Source organism: Phascolarctos cinereus, unplaced genomic scaffold (assembly GCF_003287225.1).
Source record: "Phascolarctos cinereus isolate Bilbo 61053 unplaced genomic scaffold, phaCin_HiC Scaffold_2;HRSCAF=192, whole genome shotgun sequence".
Classification (NCBI taxonomy): domain Eukaryota; kingdom Metazoa; phylum Chordata; class Mammalia; order Diprotodontia; family Phascolarctidae; genus Phascolarctos; species Phascolarctos cinereus.
Genome location: NW_027555625.1, coordinates 403,064,364 through 403,082,384, shown reverse-complemented (window position 1 = coordinate 403,082,384; position 18,021 = coordinate 403,064,364). Strand labels below are relative to the sequence as shown.

The 18,021-nt window shown below is 39.8% G+C and overlaps 1 protein-coding gene across 1 annotated transcript in view; it reads right to left on the bottom strand.

Moving 5' to 3' along the window:
* Positions 1-15,283, bottom strand: part of RARS1 (arginyl-tRNA synthetase 1) — a 30,243-nt gene extending 14,960 nt beyond the window's left edge. Inside the window, 4 exon segments of the mRNA XM_020992337.2 lie at positions 701-812; positions 2,056-2,244; positions 13,424-13,558; positions 14,803-15,283. Of these exon segments, the coding sequence (XP_020847996.1) occupies positions 701-812; positions 2,056-2,244; positions 13,424-13,558; positions 14,803-14,847 (481 nt within the window). The 5' untranslated portion in view covers positions 14,848-15,283.
* Between the last annotated feature and the right edge of the window lie 2,738 nt (positions 15,284-18,021).

Sequence of the window (18,021 nt, the reverse complement as noted above, 5' to 3'; positions counted from 1 at the left end):
GAATTAAAGAATTTTAGAACTGTAAAGGGCACTACAGATCACTTGTTCCAATTTTTCCATTTTACAAATGAGGAAACTAAGGCTCTGAGAGGCTGGATAACTTGCCAGTTGGTGATGACAGAAAAAGAGTCTAGTTCTAAAGGACCCAAGTCCCCTGAATGTAAAGTAATAGTATTTCTTGTTAACTATGGTGTATCAATTGCTGTATAAATTATCCAATAAAAACAAGGTTTCTCACCCATGACCAAACTATGTTGCTGAGTGTAACAAAACATTATCCTGATAAAACACAGTATCATTACATATTTATAGTATAGGCAATATCATCATAATCTATGATTCAATAACATTTTTAAAAGCCTGCACTCATATATTACTTTATGTTTTGAAAAATACTTTAATATCCACTAGTTATCCACTATTATCATACCTGAAGCAAAATGAGTATTATGTATCCCTCGTTTCACTGGTAAGGAAAATAAGCACAGAAAGCTGAAACAACCAACTTAAAATCATATGGCCAGTTGATAGCCAAATGGTTCCTATCTCCTATCAGGAGACCCTTTTTACTAACCACATTTTATTAAAATCACTACTCAATGTTTTACGCTAAAACTGGATTTGAACTTGTCTTGCTGGTTTCAAAAAGGAAATCAAGTGTCAATACTTCTGCTTTAAAAGGATGACATTATGATCATACCAGGACCAGCGATTTCAACTTTTTCGATGCATTCATTGTCTGGAAGGTGTTTGGCAATATTTTCTGCAATATCTCTTGGGTTAACTTTCTCTTCCTTGGTTTTGAGCAGCATCTACAACACAACAATACAAGGCAACTTAATACTCTACAAAACTGAGCAAATTTCTTACAAATCCAAGGATACACCCTGACATAAAAAGCTTCTTTTCATGTAAGTGCCGCCAAAAAAGCAGCAGCAGTGAAGCCTAGCCTCTTTTTATAAGGTCAGCTTATATAAGAAATACCATGAGGACAATTAAAGTGTCAAAACCACATAATTTCTCCACTTCAAATGAGGTAATGAACATGTATAGAACACACAATTTATTTATTATTGTTACTTTAGTAATATAACATTTTTAAGGTTCTAAAGATCTGTTTTGTTTATATCTCTAATTTTCAAGTCATCATGGAATACAAGAGCTTAAAACATTTAGGCAATAATTAGAATATAGTGCTTTTATAATATTAAACTTTAACCTAGAATATGGAATACAATTCAGGTAAAGATGCCAGACTCACTAGATAAGAATCTGATTATTTAGCACAGAAGGTAGGCAGCTAGGGGTGGGGGGAGGAGGGTTAATGGCAATTACCAAAATTGAGGAAAAACTCATTTAACAATAAATTGTGCTAAATCTTTGGAGGGGAAAAAAACCAAAAAATAAATCTGAAGGATCATCTATGGCCAATATTTTAATTATCACAGGATAACCCAGGCCACATAGCAATTTTATTTAAATAGCAATGACAAGTTAAATATTTGAAGCTATCAGTACCTGGCAGATGGTCAGTTTAAAATTTTTATGCTACGATATTCATATGTTCATTATTCCTAAACAGAATGGGGGAGAAGAGCAGTATCAGACACAATTTCCTTAATAAGGGATGGATGGGTGTCCAAATAAAAAGTATTAAGTTCATATATCCCACAGCTGCTCACTGTACTGTGAGGAAAAGCAATAAAGATTCTTAATAAAGGGAAACATAAATTTATTGTGGCAAATATATTGGCTGTTGATGGAGTAAACAAGCCACAGGCCTAAATCATTAAGCTATTTCTTTAAGAAATCAAGTCCTTCAGTATTTGGGGGGGGGGAAATCCTATTCAATCAATAAGCATTTATTTAGTTAAGTACCTACTATGGGCCAGGCACTGTACCAGGTGTTGGGAAAAGATACACTTTTGATGAATGGGACAAACTTGTAACTCAAGGACAGTCTGCTACTGCAAACACTGCAGTCTTCTGTTCACAGGACCTACGTTCTTTTCCAAGATTTAAATATCCCCGAATACCTCATTGTTAACACAGTACCTTTGTAAGGCCCATAGCACTGTTACACTGGTAATCCCCGAATCTTGGTTGCTGACTTGGCGTGACTACCAAGGGGGGATTTTCCAAATCTGGATAAGCAGCCTTAATAGCACAAGCAAAGAGTTCTTGCAGGCGGCTATTGATGTTAACCATGCTTTTAGTTGGTCTATTTCTTTCTGCTTGAAGACTCTGTGGAAAGAGAAATATAAATCACCAGTGAAGTGCAACATGTGCCCAAATACAGGCTCACACAACGTTCACAGAGTGTTAAGGAATTAATGTTACGGAAAAAATTAAAAAGACAGCATAAATTAGAGGGCCGGTGGCGGTACATCTGGCATTGTGAGAAGCCATGCAGTTTTATATATACAGCCACTTAATCACAGGTTCTAGAAATTATGGAACCGCGAACTGGGATTGACTGTCGTGCTGAAATCTGTGAATAAGAGAAAAGACAATAAACTTCTGAGCACAATCAATTTATTAGCAAAATTAGCAATTACTAATGAATGGAGTCCAAGGCTCCCCAGCAACCAAGAACCCCACCTGACAGTCAAAGGATTTCTTTTACGGTGAAGCACCACAATCTGTGATCAATAATGTGGGTGTTATCTAGTTACAACTGGCTAGAATCAGAGAATGGGGATTGTGTATAGCACGTGGGGAGTCTTCACAGCAACAACTCAGATTTCCTGGAATATATGACATCAATGTTTCATGGAATATATTTGACCTTTGTCTTAAGTTCTCCTAAAAGTAGGTGGAAGGCAACTTAAAAGAGGGAAATAGGGAACTAAAGTCACAGGCTCAAGAAGTTTAAACTCACATAATGAGAGGCAGAATAGAAACAAGATTAAGTCTGACTAAGCCTTAATGAAATACAGTAGTATCTCAAATCTTAATATCCCACAATTTCCCCCTTCGAACCTTTGAAAAGATGTGCCTCTTCAACGGATCCCCTAAATAAAATAGTCACCAAAGATATAAATCAAAGTAGAATAAAAATCATCAATATCTAATGAACCCTGTATCATTCCTACAAAATCTTTAAAGGCAAAGTCACAATTACAGAATAAAAAAAAAGTTAAATTTATATTTTCAAAGCCACTTAGCAATATCCATAATTAATTAATTTTGAGAAACTCTTGGTACTGTAAGCACCGAGTGGCACAACAATCAATATATTCCAGAAAACAATCATGAGACCTAGAATAATGTGACCCAAAGCATATTTAATTAGAGTAGCTAGTATGTCTCCTCTACCAGATAACCAAGAAAACCAGGAAGGACCCCACCAGGGGGAATCTTCATTAAGCAGGTGGATTTCTGCTATAACCTGTTGGATTATGGTGAGAATTCTCATCCTGAGTCCCTGATGTCCCAGGGTGGTCAGCAATACTTGGAATGGGCCTTCCCAGGATTGAGTTCCACTGGTGAACTAGAAATTCTTCATGTAATATTATCTTCAAAGCAGAAGTTGTGTAGCAAAAAGTCCAAAGGCCCAGTCTGTCCTGCAATGCCTGCTTCATGAAGTTTATTCAGTGTAGTTTGCTGAAGTCTTCCAGTAATAAGGCTCAATATAATTTAGTATACTCTCGGAGAGCCTGACTTGGAAAATGAGTCCTTCTGTCTCTTAAACTTATCAGAGACTTCAAAACAGGAAAATAATTTCAATTATCAATGTAATTTTACACATAAAATTCTTAATCCAATTTTGAGAACTCGTTACTAAAACATACTCAGAGCCTATAGATCCTATTAGAAACAAGAGAAAACAGACCGATTCTGCTGCTTTTTCAAAATTTACTACTCCACTTAATTAGATGACTTTTACATTCTTATCTAATTTCCTCCTTTTGAGGATATTATCCTCACATCATCATGTATAGCATTATTTATTTGTATATATATTGAAAGAATGAGATACTTGAAGGACTCATTCCTATACATGAATATACAACTATTAGCAAGGGGGTGGGAAAGCAAAGAACTCATTAGTTGCTCAGGATATTAAGGCAACTATTAATTCAGACTGAAAACAGCAAGATCCCTAACACTTATAATAGGATGCAAGCATGAAAGATCTTACTGAGGCAATCTGAATAATATACTATTGTAGTAACTTAGATGTTTCAGTATTAATCTATTAATTGAGAAATTTAGTGTTGCAACAGCATATTCACCTGCCCTGTTTACAAAAATTTGCTATAAAAAGGGGCATAAAAAAGGGACATGATTATGTTGTCAAGACTATCCCCTCAAAAGCAGTGACCTGACATAAACCACAGGGAAAAACTCCCTTCAGTTCTGTTTGATTCCAGGCAAGAGTCACATGTACCAGCCAACCATATAATAAAGTCCCACATTATTCACAGGGTATCAAAAGCCAGGCTCATAACTATCAGGTGGGAAAATTTCCTGTTCAGAAAGGAAACTGCACGATAGGGAAGCTGAGTCAAGAGGATCCTGCCTTAGCCTACGTCAAGTTGTCCCCTCAACTTTTCCCTGGCACAGACATCTACCTGTAGCAGTTCTTAGACTGTGCTCTCTTGGGGCAGCACACAGCATCCCCCTTGAATAGTGGACTCGTGGTTTCAATTCAGACACTCATACCTGAAATCAAAACTCAGAACAATATCAAATTATAGTCCCACAAAATGTGACCTCAGATAGTAAAGATTCATAATCACAGCTTAGGGCTACATTATTATTTCTCAGGTTGCATAAATAAGGATATTTCATTTATCCCTCATTTACAAAATAAGATTAAGTATATTCTAGAGTTTTACACATACAGTGAATAGGCTCAAAACCCTTAAAAAATTCTTAGCTACTTTAAATTTCCAGTCCTAAGAATAAATATTTAAGCTACATCTTATGTATTAACAGATTATAATCTTTATAATTTTCAGAAGTGGCAGTCAAAATCCTATTTGAAATTCTTTTTCTACTATTAGCTAAATTTGTAAATGTTTCCACTTTGTCTGGGAGAGGTCCTTGTTTCTGAAACTGTAGAACTTCAGGGTTTCAAATCATGCTGTCAGAAGGGCTGATCAGATCTTATGACCTCACCCATGTAAAAAGTCCTTCATAGACATGGATTGGTTTAAGAGGATTTTACTACTTTCTCCCAACAGTGAGTCATTATGATCATGATTATTTTTCAATTTAAAGCAAAATATACCTCATTAAATATTTGTTTTCAAACACTTTGACCACATCCTTTTAACAATTCAATTTAGAATTTAACATTGTATCTGACACACTATTTCCCCAAATTTCACAATAAAAGAAACATTTTTTTCACATCCACAACGTCATGTATTTAAAACATGAAACAAAACTTATTATCAGTTATTAAGTCAGTTGAGTACACTTTCAAAATATTCATGTAGAAAATCACCCTTGGCATTCTATAGTGATTGTATTCAAGAACAATACAGACTACTTTCTTAACATTACAGCTTACAACATAGTAGGTTTTTTCCTAATTAAGCTTAATTTAAAGAGGTACAGATTTCAGTCTTCTGAAATACTTTAAATGTTTAGACTTTGAATTTTCAGTTATTTTTAATTTCTTAAATGTATTAGCACAATAATTTGCTAGTTAACATTACATGGCAGTTAGGTGGTTAAGAGTGAAATTTTTCTGTAAGGAAAGAATGAAATCTTAGTTAAATGATAATGCAAACTTAGAAAAGCAATCTTTAAACAATAGAACATTACCAAAGAAACACTCTGTCCAACTGAATTCTGAAAAGGTTTGAATATTGCACTGTTCACCCTCTGAACAAGTCAGATACTATGACAAGCATTTCACAATTATATGATCCTCTGAACAACTCTGGGAAGTTCGTGCTATTATTATTATCCCCTTTACAGATTACGGAAACTGAGGTAAACAGATTTACCACACCTCAGTTTCCTAATCTGTAAAGGAGACAATATTCCAATAGGAGAACACATCTCACTGTAAATGAGACCACACATTTTAGTTTCAGGACAAAATTTCAATCAAATCAAGTTCGGGTTTACAATCTCAAATGGTTATATTTGGAACCTTGAATTTCCCAAAGGCCACTTACTGTTAAAATTTCAGATTTCAAGGGCCCACTTCACTTAGCTCAAAAATCATCCAATGAACTAAATCATTCCCTTTTGTTTTCTTGATCTAGTCCCTCTAAACGCTTTAAAAGGGTGGGTAAAGTACACATCTTGATTCTTGGGAGACCCTAAAGGTAGTGATTCACCCTTTCAAGGACAGAGTGTAGGTATGTACACCCAAATAATTTATACTACAAATTTTACTTTTAAAAATCTTTAAATTTTCGTCCCAATCGTATCCCAGACTATTTGTAGAATTAATATTTGTCCCACTGATCTTTCCACTTTATAATTTAGTGCAAGTTTTATTATACAAAACCAATTAATTGCAAGACTGTCACCTTTTTAGGTTTTTAACAGCCTTACAAACTTGTAATTCATTCCAATTACTTGTAAGGTTGTATCTATCACTCACAATACTTAATTGCTTAGGCTGACCAAAAGCAAATATCATGATAAAACAAATATGATTCTAAATTAAATTTTACTTATTTTTAAATTGCTTCCTGATTTAGACAAGCTTCTCTCTTTTCATGGTCAATAAAGAGTTAATGGTAAGCAGTTCTTCTCAAGTACCACATAAATTTAAACTTTGAGCTGCCTTCTAATCAGTGAAATCACCTTCCTTCCTTGCACTATGCTATAATCTTTCACTTTCTAGGGAAAGAGTGAAAAAAAGTCTAAGTGCTGTTTCCATTTACTTTCAGTTTTAGTCTTAGTTTTCCTTAAAACAAAACTCACCAAAATATTTCAACATTTATAAACACACTGAAACCATGATTTGGAAATTCATAGCAGAGAAATGAGATTTGTCACAATTTTAGTCTGTAATTAGGTTATAATACCATACTACTTTGCCCTAGACAATTAAGTCTTGTTGAATCACTTCAACATACCTTCAGATCTGTTTATAACAGAATCCCTCTATTGCCTTCTAGTGAAGAGGAGAGAAAATACAGGTGCTTAACCTGATTCTTCAAATTTCCAGAATCTGTTTTAACAGTTACTGTTTTTCTCCTTCTTTTAGACTAAGCAAAAAAAGTCAGCACACACAATTTTACTAACTGTAATCTTAAAGCCTTTAATAATTCAAAGTCTCTTCTTTGGACCAGATCAGGGAGACTAAATGTCTAAATGAAGCCCAGAGAGGCCCTAATAAGGTGTCCCTCCTGGCAGTCCTAAAGCGTACCCCTTCCTATCGAAGTTGTATTACAGCACCATGCTCAGGAAAGCCTCAGGTAGGCTGCTACAAGTTGCAGTGCCAGCACAAGCAGCCATTTATTCCTAAGGAAGGGATTCCCAGCATCCGGGGCAGGGAAAATCATTTTACCTTAAGTCCTGCTGGTGGGATTCTCCCACTTAGGACTTACTTAAGCTTGATGAATTAGGATTGAGGCCGAGAAGGAGTCAGACCTACTGGAATGCTCTAGGGGGTTTCTCAGAGAAGAGGAGCCAGGAGTGCTATCGTTCAGCCTCCTGGCTGGCTTGCCAATTGTCATGACTGAAATCTATGAATAAGAGAACTGAGGCAATAAACTTCTGAGCACAATCAATTTATTAGCAAAGACAGCAAGTGCCAATAAATGGGGTCCAAGGCTCCTATGGACTCACCTGAACAGTCAAGGCACTTCTTTTACAGTAAAGTGACACAATCTATTATTAGCAATGCAGGTGTTATCTAGGTACCAAGTGGCTAGAATTAGAGAATGGGGATTGTGCACAGGGCATGGGGAATTTTCACAGCAACAACTTAGATTTCCTGAAATATCTGGTATCAGTGCTTCATGGAATACACTTGACCTTTATCTTAAGTAAGTTTCTCCTAAAAGGGGATGGTGGGTGACTTACAAGAGAGAAACAGGGAACTAAAGTCGCAGGCTCAAGAAGTTTAAACTCACCTAATGAGAGGGAGAAAAGTAACAAGATTAAGCCTGATTAAAACTTAATGGAATACAGTAGTATCTCAAATTTTAATTTCCCGCAATTCCCAGTTGGAGTGAAAACTGTGATGCAAGATTATGCATAAATAACTCATCAAATGCTAGAAAAGGAAAAAAAAATTAGCATAGAAAAATATTATTGAATTGCCAAGACAGAGCAAGTATGAACTCTTTGCCAAAATAACAAATTGGGGTAGGGAATGAAAGGAAGCTTCACAATCTCCATACTGCACATGGTTTGGACCCCCCTATTAGTTAATACTACTACTTTTACTCCCAGTTTTGTTGTCTGAGCTAGACTCTCAGATGAAGACTTTAGACACAACACAAAAAGCTGTCTAAACTAGATTCTCTTGTTTCTTTTCTTAGCCACTTTACTCTGTTTGCTACAAAGCCAGTGAGGAAATACTGATATAAGGAATTACATTCTCAAAACTTATCTGTGAATAGGAAGAAAAGGCAGATGAAGTTGTCTTAGAGGACTGCTTTAAAAAAAAACTTTAGTAAACAATATTTTTTAATTTAAATTTTATTTTTAGTTTCACATTCTCTACCTCCCTCTTTCCCCAACCCTTGAGAAAGCAAAAACTAAGACAGCCATTATACATATAGAATAATACCAAACATTTCTGTATTAGCCATGTTCTAGGGGAAAAAAAATAAAGAAAAATAATGAAAGGAAAAAAATTCTTAATCCTGCACCCTGAGACCATTAGTTCTCAATCTGTAGGTGGAGAGCATTTTATACCATGAGTTCTTTGGATTTGTGGTGGTTCACTGCATTGATCAGAATTGCTGTCTTTCACAGTTAATTATTCTTACAATATTACTGCTATTGTGCAGACTGTCCTAGCTCTACTCACTTCACTTTGCATCAGTTTATATGGGTCTTCCCAGGTTTTTCTGAAACCATCCTCTTCATGATTTCTTACAAAAAAACAGCATTCCATCATATTCATATACCATAATCTATTCTGCCATTCCCCAGGTGATGGCATCCCTTCAGTTTTCAATTTTGAATTACTATAAGAAGAGCTGCATAGATATTTTTGTATATATGGGTTCTTTTCCTTTTTCTCTGATGTCCTTGAGATGTAGACCTAGTAATACCATTGCTGGGTCAGAGTATGCAGTTTTATAGCCCTTTGGACATAGTTCCACATTTAAACAACATTTGTTGAGCAATGGTTAGTGATCTATTAAATAAAAGTTATAATTCCTATTTACAGTTTAATGGAGAATGCAATAGAAATAACAAAGCTGATTAAGACATGCCTTAGGACACTGAACTTAATATAAATTGGGTAAATATGCCATAGAACTTTGGCCTGTACTGCATTTTAAAGCATTCTGTAAACCTCAAAATACTATTAAAATGTAAGCTACCCTTATACAGATTATAAAACATTCATAATGTTCCCAACTGTTTCATACATTTAAATCTTTTTTCCCAACAAAATTACCTAGTAATCACATGTTCATTAAGGACAAAGGATTGTCTTTTGTAGCCCTCACAGCACCTAGCATAAGACAAGCTACCTGACAGTGCATAAAGTCCTGCACTTCAAGTAAGGAAGACCAGTGTTTGAATCTTCCCTCTGACTTCTAATAACTCTGTGACCACAAGTCATTTAATCTCTCTGAGACGAAATATTTCCTTAGCTGAAAAATGGAAATAACACCTCATAGGGTTGTTTTGAGGATTAACACTTTGCAAACCCTAAAAGGCCCTCTTAAATCCTAGCTATTATTTATTTGTTAAGCCCAACTGAATATGATATGAAAAAAGTGGAAGAAAAAGTAAATACTAATATAGATTACAGTCAAGAAAGGTCAAATTGGGACAGTTTCATGAACTAGGTGCTTTAGTGACTGAAATGTAAAACTCACTCACGGAAAGAGGCATACTTTCATTTTCTTGCTGAGTGATTTTTTTCAGTCATATCCTACTCTCTATGATTCCATTTGGGGTTTTCTTGGCAAAGACACTAGAGTGGTCTGCCATTTCCTACTCCAGCTCATTTTATAGATGAGGAACTGAGGTAAACAGGGTTAAGTGACTTGCATAGAGTGACACAGCTAGTGTTTGAGGCCAGATCTAAACTCATGAAGATGAGTCTGGCTCCTGGCCCAGTATCCTATCCATTGCACCACCTAGCTGCCTAAAGAGGCTTGCTTACTACTATGTTATAAAAAGTTACACTTTTTTGGGACACAACTTAAAATGGATTGATGAAAAAAGCACTTCTAAAAAATAGGGTCAAGCTAACAAGAGATGGAAGCCAACCAGGAAAAGTATTTTGTAAAAGGGCTGGAGAAGGGAGACACAATCTATTATATGTTACTGCCTTCTTTTCCCTAGATTTAGTAAACAACATGCTTCATCTAAACCAGACAATTTAGCTAAGCCTTTTTAGCTCTAAGACATTAACTGATACAGGGTCTCTTTGAGTCTTTCTAGCATTTTATTAGAAAATCATTTACTTAGGTCTTCTGATACTGTAATTAGAACTTGGCTAGTATTTACAAATGGGTTGTGTAGGATTTTAAAACCTGGCATACCTTACTTTCTGATTTATGTGGTGTTTAAGAAAACCTGGTAACAAGCGGGGATTTGCCCATGGCTTGCCCTCCTCATTTTAAATTGTGTTGAAAATCTTTCTGAAGCAGGCTTACCTTACCGGCTCCTCTATGGGGGCAGGAGTGCTAGTGTAGCTGTACAGGCCTTCTGCAGAACCTCATTTTTTTCCCCCAGTCTGCACCAAACAATTCAGGTTCATGTTATGTGAGGGCAGCTGGGAGTAGTCTCCTTTTATGCTTTAAATATTCTGTTAGCTAATATTAGGAGGAACAGGACTAGCGTGTGTGTTGTGGGGGAAAAGGCAGGTCACTAGTAGCAAAACAAAGGAGCAGTTGATAGGAAGGGTAGGCAGTTACTAGATGCTTTGTCTACTCCACAACTCGGTCAATTTATGAGTTTAATATAAGAATGAAAATAAATCTGTCACTTTAAGGAATAGACTGTTTCACAGATTATAAAAATATCTGCAGAAAAGCTGTTAGAAAACGGATAATTCTTCAGCTAGCCCTTTAATGATTTTTCATTTTCTCTGCAAGCTGTTCTACCAAATCTAAACAAATCTAGCACAATTAAAGGCTTCTAATATTTCACTTAGTGTCAGAGAAATGATCTCTCTCAAAACAAGGCAAAAATCACAAAAATGTCTGTTCATTAAGCTTTCAACATTAACTCTTTTGTCACAGTTACGCATTTATTTCCCAAATATTCCAATTAAAATGTATTTTCCACTTAACCTGGAATGATTGTTTTATTTTCTAAGGTTTTGACCAATGGAGGAAGTTTTTTATCAATGCCTTTTACTTTTGTATTGGCTATTTGTGCATAAACGCCTCACCTAACCTACTCTTGTAATAAAAAAGTTAAAGAAGATGCACGCTTGTCATCTCCTGCTTTTTGTTCAGGGTGCTGGTGTGTACTTTCTACTCTTTCCAGAGCACATCAAAGGGTGTCAAAGCCTCCTCTTTACTAATCATTGGTTATACCACGGGGTATCTATCCTTAAGGGCCACATTTCTTTTCTGAGAGTTTCTAGTTTTCTTTCATTTAAAACAAACCATTAGTGCTTTTGAAGGGTGTGGACTAAGCAGGGCCTAAGCAGGTAAGTATATACTATAGGCCCTCATTATGCCTTGATGCAAGACTTATGTAGACTTGACCTATAATTGGATTTTGGATGACTAGGAAATGTTTTTTACTTGACCTTGGGATTCTTCTTATCCTATGTCAAATACTAATTTATTTTTCCTTTCGTTACATTTGAAGAAAAAAAAAGATAACTAAACCTGTAAGGACCTTCTGCTGGGGTAATGGCAACTACTCTTGAAGCAATTCACATTCCCCAGGAAAGCAATAACTTAAGTGAGATCACCCTCTGGAAGGCTTGAGTTCCTCCCCAGGACTAAAAGACCATAATTCAGAATAAAGAAAGTAATGTTTATTTTAAAGGCTTAAATTAGATAAAACTCTGGTATGCAAATTCTTTTAATGTTCCCTGTCCTAACTGCCATTACGAAATTTGTTCCAATAAACTGATAACTATGAATTAGGACCATTAGTCACACTGAAGGCATGGAAATAGAGTGGGTGGATTTGGTGTCAGAAACACTCAGGACCCGCTTATGACACTGAGATGTATGACCATGGGAAAGTGACAATCTCTGGAAAAAAAAAGGGATACTTACCACTTCCAGGGAAATATATTTCATATATTATAAAAATATTTGTAGAAAAGCTGTTAGAATATGGACATTTCATTTGGAAATTAGGGATACTACCTGCAGCACTCATCTCACAAAGTTGTGAGGTTCAAATGAAAGTATACGTAAAAGTGTTTTGTGAACTTTAATGTGCCAAATAACATCAGTTGTTATTATGATATCTTGGAATACCTAAAGCAGGAAGATGATCTTACAGTTAATCTAGTCAAAATTCTTCATTGCAAAAATAGCTAGCATTTATATAGCTCCTTAAGGTTTGTAAAGTGCTTTACAAATATCTCATTTTATCTTCACAGCTAACAAATGTTTGCGGCAGAATTGGAACTCAGGTCTTCCTCATTCCAGGTGCAGTGCTCTATGCTCTGTGATACCTAGCTGCCTCTCCTACAGATGAAGAAATCTTTGAAGCCTCAAATGAACTGCCTAATGTCACATAGGTATAGCTAAGTCACAGAGTTGGGACCAAAAAGCAGATCTCTTGACTCCCAACAGTATTGGATAACTTCATTTTTAGAACCGTATGTAACTTATAACTATATATAAGTATACCTTTATTTTAGAACTGGCTCTAAGGCACTGGAACTGTAATCAGTGCCTGGGACTGAGTTTGGAGGAAGTACCCTCTCTCACTGGTACCTCCTATGATTCAAGTCCAATAAATTACCTGGTACTTGAAGGCTTAAGCCTATTGTTATCTTAATTCAATCTTAAACGTGCTTTTAAAAAATGTATTCAAGTCAGTAATTATACCATTGCTACACCTGGCTCAGCTGACAAAAACATTTTAATGAGACACTTCAAAGAACCATACAAAGACACTAAGCATGAGACAAAGTCAGCTTTTGCTTTGTTTGCATAACGAGGACACCAGTAGTAACTTGTTAAGACTGCCGGAGAAAAGGAGACATCTTGTTCCTCTCCTTTCCAAACGCCGTCTGTTGTGCTTCCGAAATCCTTTATGAATCTTACAGCGCAGAACTCCGAATAAGCCCCTGAACCTATGGACAGAGCAGGGGCTTACTCACCTTTTGGAGCACGTTCAGGCGATACTTAAGTTTTGAATTTTCTTCACGTAACTGCTCCAAACTAGGAGAAACTCCTATACATCCAAAGTTTTTCAATCTGTCAATTTCAGCAGTCAGAAACTTAATCTCTTTCTCCTAGGAAAGAAAAAAAAGGGCAAGATCTTCAGAACAACTTTATCAGCTATTTTAGTCTAATGATTTTATTCTTTGTTTATATTCAGATTAGACATGCTAGGACAAAGTTATCTTGTTTTTGGGGGGGCACAACTCAAAAGTAGACGGACAATGACCTAACCAAAACGGAAGAAAGTTGCTGGTGAGAGCTAACAGCTTAGATTCATACGCATAGAATCAGCCCCCAAATTCTCTAGCTCCGACAGAAGCATGGCACCATCTCTCCCCCACCCTTCTTCACTGGCTTTTGGTGATTTTCCTTCTTTGGGCTACTTTTCTGACGAATTATAGTTAAAATGAACTTTGTAAGGAAGCTCCTCAGTATAGCGCGTTGGGCTCCACTCGGATCACATATGGCCATAAGCATAGTCCGACCAGCTCCGATCTGCACACAGGAGTCCATATTGAGCGCTCCCACATGGAGGAAGCCAGGTCCATCAAAGCATCCACAAAATACGGGTGTGGCGGGGCTCAGACCACGACGGCTTCATTTCTCCTCCGTGCTAGTCTACTATTCCGAGAGTTCAACTTTAGGGTTTTCCACAACGCTGGAACTCATCACTGGTCCTCCTCTCTTCCACACGAAGCGGGCTCAGACTCAAGCCCGGGGTACCTTCCGACCTTGCAGGCTCTCCTCTACAAACCCGAGCGCCCCTGCCCCTCCCGCGCCCAGGATTACCTCCATTTCCGCACCCCGGCTCTCCCCTCCCCAGCACCTAGCTGTTGTTGTGTTTTTTAAATCAACTCTAACACCTAAAACTGGAGATGGGCCGATTCCGCAGGAGCGGAGAACACGAGTCCGGAGGATGTGAGGAATTCCCGGGAACCTTCACATGTTCAGGGAGGTCCTCATCCCCAAAACAGCGTCCTCCCTCCCGGGCCGGACCCAGGCCCAGGCCTCCTGGAACCGACTGTGAACGAGGGATCTCGGGAAGAAAATACCCAAGTACCCAAGGCCCGGAGCTCTCCCAGAAGTCCACACCCCTCTCTTCCCCAACCCCCCCCCCACCGGCGGAGGAAGGGTCTCGTTTCCTCCACGCTCGTCCCACTAGCATTCGGGGACCCTCCCCCTGTCCCGCGGCCCAGTCTCGGTCCGGCTCCTCCGGGGCAGCCCCGGGCCGGTCGCGTCCAACTCCGAGGCCGGGCTAACTTCCTTGGCCACGTCGTCCTCCCCCTCCTCCGCCCCACTTGAGCCCGAGCCTGACCTGCTGCAAGAGCCGCGCCGAGCACTGAGCAACCAGACCCTCCATCCTCTCGCCAGCACCTCACTCGCCTTGTGGCCGGAAACGGAAGTGAGTCGCCGGCCCCGTCGGGAACCGGAAATCCCGCCTTCTCCCGGAAGCGGTCTCGGGAATGGCTGTGGGCGGCGTGTCCCGGGTCTCTGCTGCCCCCTAGTGGGGCCCTGGCGGGACGCGGGGGGCTTGGGCGGAAGGAGGACAAAGGCTGCGGAGTGGGCTTTGCTCCGGCCTAGGGCTCTTTCCCGCATCTCTTCACTTGCCTATCCATGAAGCGCCCGCAACTCCATTGCCAATAGTTTTAAACGGAGACTGGGAGGAGCTGTCCCGGATCACGCGGGTGGCAGCTCGTGGGGCCTCCCAGGCTAGGAATCTGAGGCCCGAGCAGGGGCCGTGGCTCGCCCACGTGCCCCAGAGAGCGAGGAGCGGGCCGGACCCCACCTCTCTGTTACCTGACCAGCCCGACCCCCGAGCCTGCGCGGACCGGCCGCGGGGGGGCAGCGGGGAGAGCGAGCCCGGGGCCGGCGAGGCCGAGCGACAGCTCTCCAGCCGTCCCCCAGTGGCTCGCCCCCTTCTGCTTGAAAACCTGTACAGAGGGATCCTAGGAGACCCCTTCCCCCGTGCCCCCCTCACCTCTGCTCCGCAGCCTCGTCCCCCATCCCCGACCCCCTCCTCCTTCCTGTCTCCCTGCATCACCCCCCCCCCCGAGCCCCAGCGTCAGTCTTGGGCCCCGCCTCACTCCCACTTCCCCCCTTCATTCCCCTTCCCCTTGAATCACTCCCAACGCAGACGTCCCTCCGCCGCACACCCCATCACGTGTATGGCGAACCTTCCTCCTCCCCCAACCCATTCAAATTTTGGATCCCTCTTATTGTTGGGAAGTTTTTTCTTACATCACATCCAAAGCCACTGATTCTTTCTACTCTGCCACCCAAGTCTCCCAGGGAATCTCCCAGACCAGCAAGAGTTGGGACTGAGTCAGGGCCTTTAATGGGTCTTCTACTTCCCTGCTCCCCCTTCTCTTTCCTTTCTTCTCCTCTTTTCTTTTGGTAGTGAGGATAATTTCCTCCAGGTCCCCCTCTCCGTCCACCCATTCAGTTAGAGACTAGAGTAATCACACTTCTAATGCCCCCCGCCCTTGTCCCAAGGCGGTACCTACCTGAGGGGCCGTGGGATCAAGTCAACTTGAATCTTCTTTCCTCGACTGAGTAAGACAGCTTCAGAAGAGATGGAAATTATATATATATATATATGGATTCTAGGGAGTGGCAACTTTCTGTTTCACTTTGGGAGGAACTGATCTTTGTCTTGAAGTCTAAGTACTGAAAGTTAAAAATTACTGAAGGACTTGAGTACTGTATTAGTACAGTCTAGGTCTGACTGAGGGACAAAACAGATCCTTTTATTAAGGGTATTTGTTCTGTGAAGTTTGAATTCAGTCAAAGGGCTGCCCTTGAGGACCTAGAGGGCCCCACATGGGCTTGAGACTACAGGTTCCTCACCCCTAGAACTAGTACCACGGGATTCTAGGGTGGGAAGCTTTTACTGAGTTCAGGTTGGGTTAAGGAGGGGCTGCATGATTGACCTCTTAAGAGCTAATGGCAGACTTCTCCTTTTCTCTGTTGTTCCCAAGTTTCCAGCCATACCAATTTCAACCTTGAATACTAGGAATAAAGAGAAATAGGTGACATCTGATTTATGAGATATCATCTTGTGATCTTCCCAACCCTCTGAGGTTGCAGTGTAGGTTTGGTGAGAATGACTTGTGCAATGCTACATGGCTATTATGTGTCAGAGGTAAATTCTGAGCCCAGGTCCTACCTAACCTCACTCTTTAAGTCCAGCACTCACTATTGGAGACTTCTTACTAGCAAAGTGCTTAGTAAACTTTAAAGTACTTTGTAAGTGGGAGCTGCTAATATTATATGTAATCGAACTGGCATATATGCAGAACACTTCCAACCCTGTCTCCTCAAGTAAAGGACTTGGAGAACTTACTTCCAAGGGAGTTGTAATGATGTGTAACGAAAACCTCTAGGAGAGACTTGATTATGCATAGGCATTCTGTGACTGGATCCAGTTGCTAACCGCATATTTATAAGAAGCCTTTCTGATTGGTTATGTGGTCAGAAATGGGGATGTCTTAGAAACGGCTCTAGTGACTTGAGCCTTGACTGAATATTTTTTGCTTTTTAGCTACCTGATCTTGGTTTCACTCTTGACCAACAGCATTTGTCAAGAGACAATGCTGTAGGGGCAGCTAGGTGGCACACCAGCCCTGGATTCAGGAAGACCCGAGTTCAAATTTGGCCTCAGACACATAACACTTACCAGCTGTGTGGCTCTGGGCAAGTCACTTAACTCTAGTTGCCTTGCAAAAAAAAAAAAAAGAGAGAGAGAGAGAGAGAGACAATGCTGTAAGGTAGAGGTGTCAAACACGCAGCCAATTGGCTCAGTGCACCAGAATGTTTAAGAAACAAATAATGTTAATATGTGGTTTTCTAGGTCCATATGCAGCCTATTGGGATCTTTAGGCATGGTGTAATGGCCTCTTTTCTGAGTTTGACACTTGTAAGGAGAATGGCCTGGGACCTTCTCCCTGATGAGGCTGATAGATGGTCAGTCTCCTTGCTTGTGCATTATGTTCTTTTCTATTTTAAATGAAGGGGTTTGAGACTGATTTTGTAGATTTTGAAAAGTCAAGAGAACAGCATCCCAGGGTCTGGATGTTATTGCCATCCCAGCATTGATGCCCTGAGAAGCAAGGAGTGACCACCAGGAGCCACTTCTGAAGCTGGACTCCAGGTCCAGTACTCTGCTCACTGCATCACACACATAGATGACACAGTAAGTAGAATGCTGGACCTGGAATCAGAAAGACCTGTGCTCAGGTCTGATCTCAGACTCTCACTAGCTGTGTTACCCTAGGCAAGTCATTTAATTTCTGCTGTGCCTTAGTTTCCTCATCTTTAAAATGGAGATAACAATAGCCTACCTCACAGGGTTGTTGTGAGGATAAAATGAGAGAACATTTGTAAAATGCTTTGCAAACCCTGGAGCACCATGTCAATGCTAAACATTACTATGAGGAACGATCATGCACGGGTAGCTGAGACAAGCAGTCATCTGAACATGAAGTTGGTGGAGCTAATGCTAGGTAGAAACTGCTAAATCCAGACTCACTCCCTA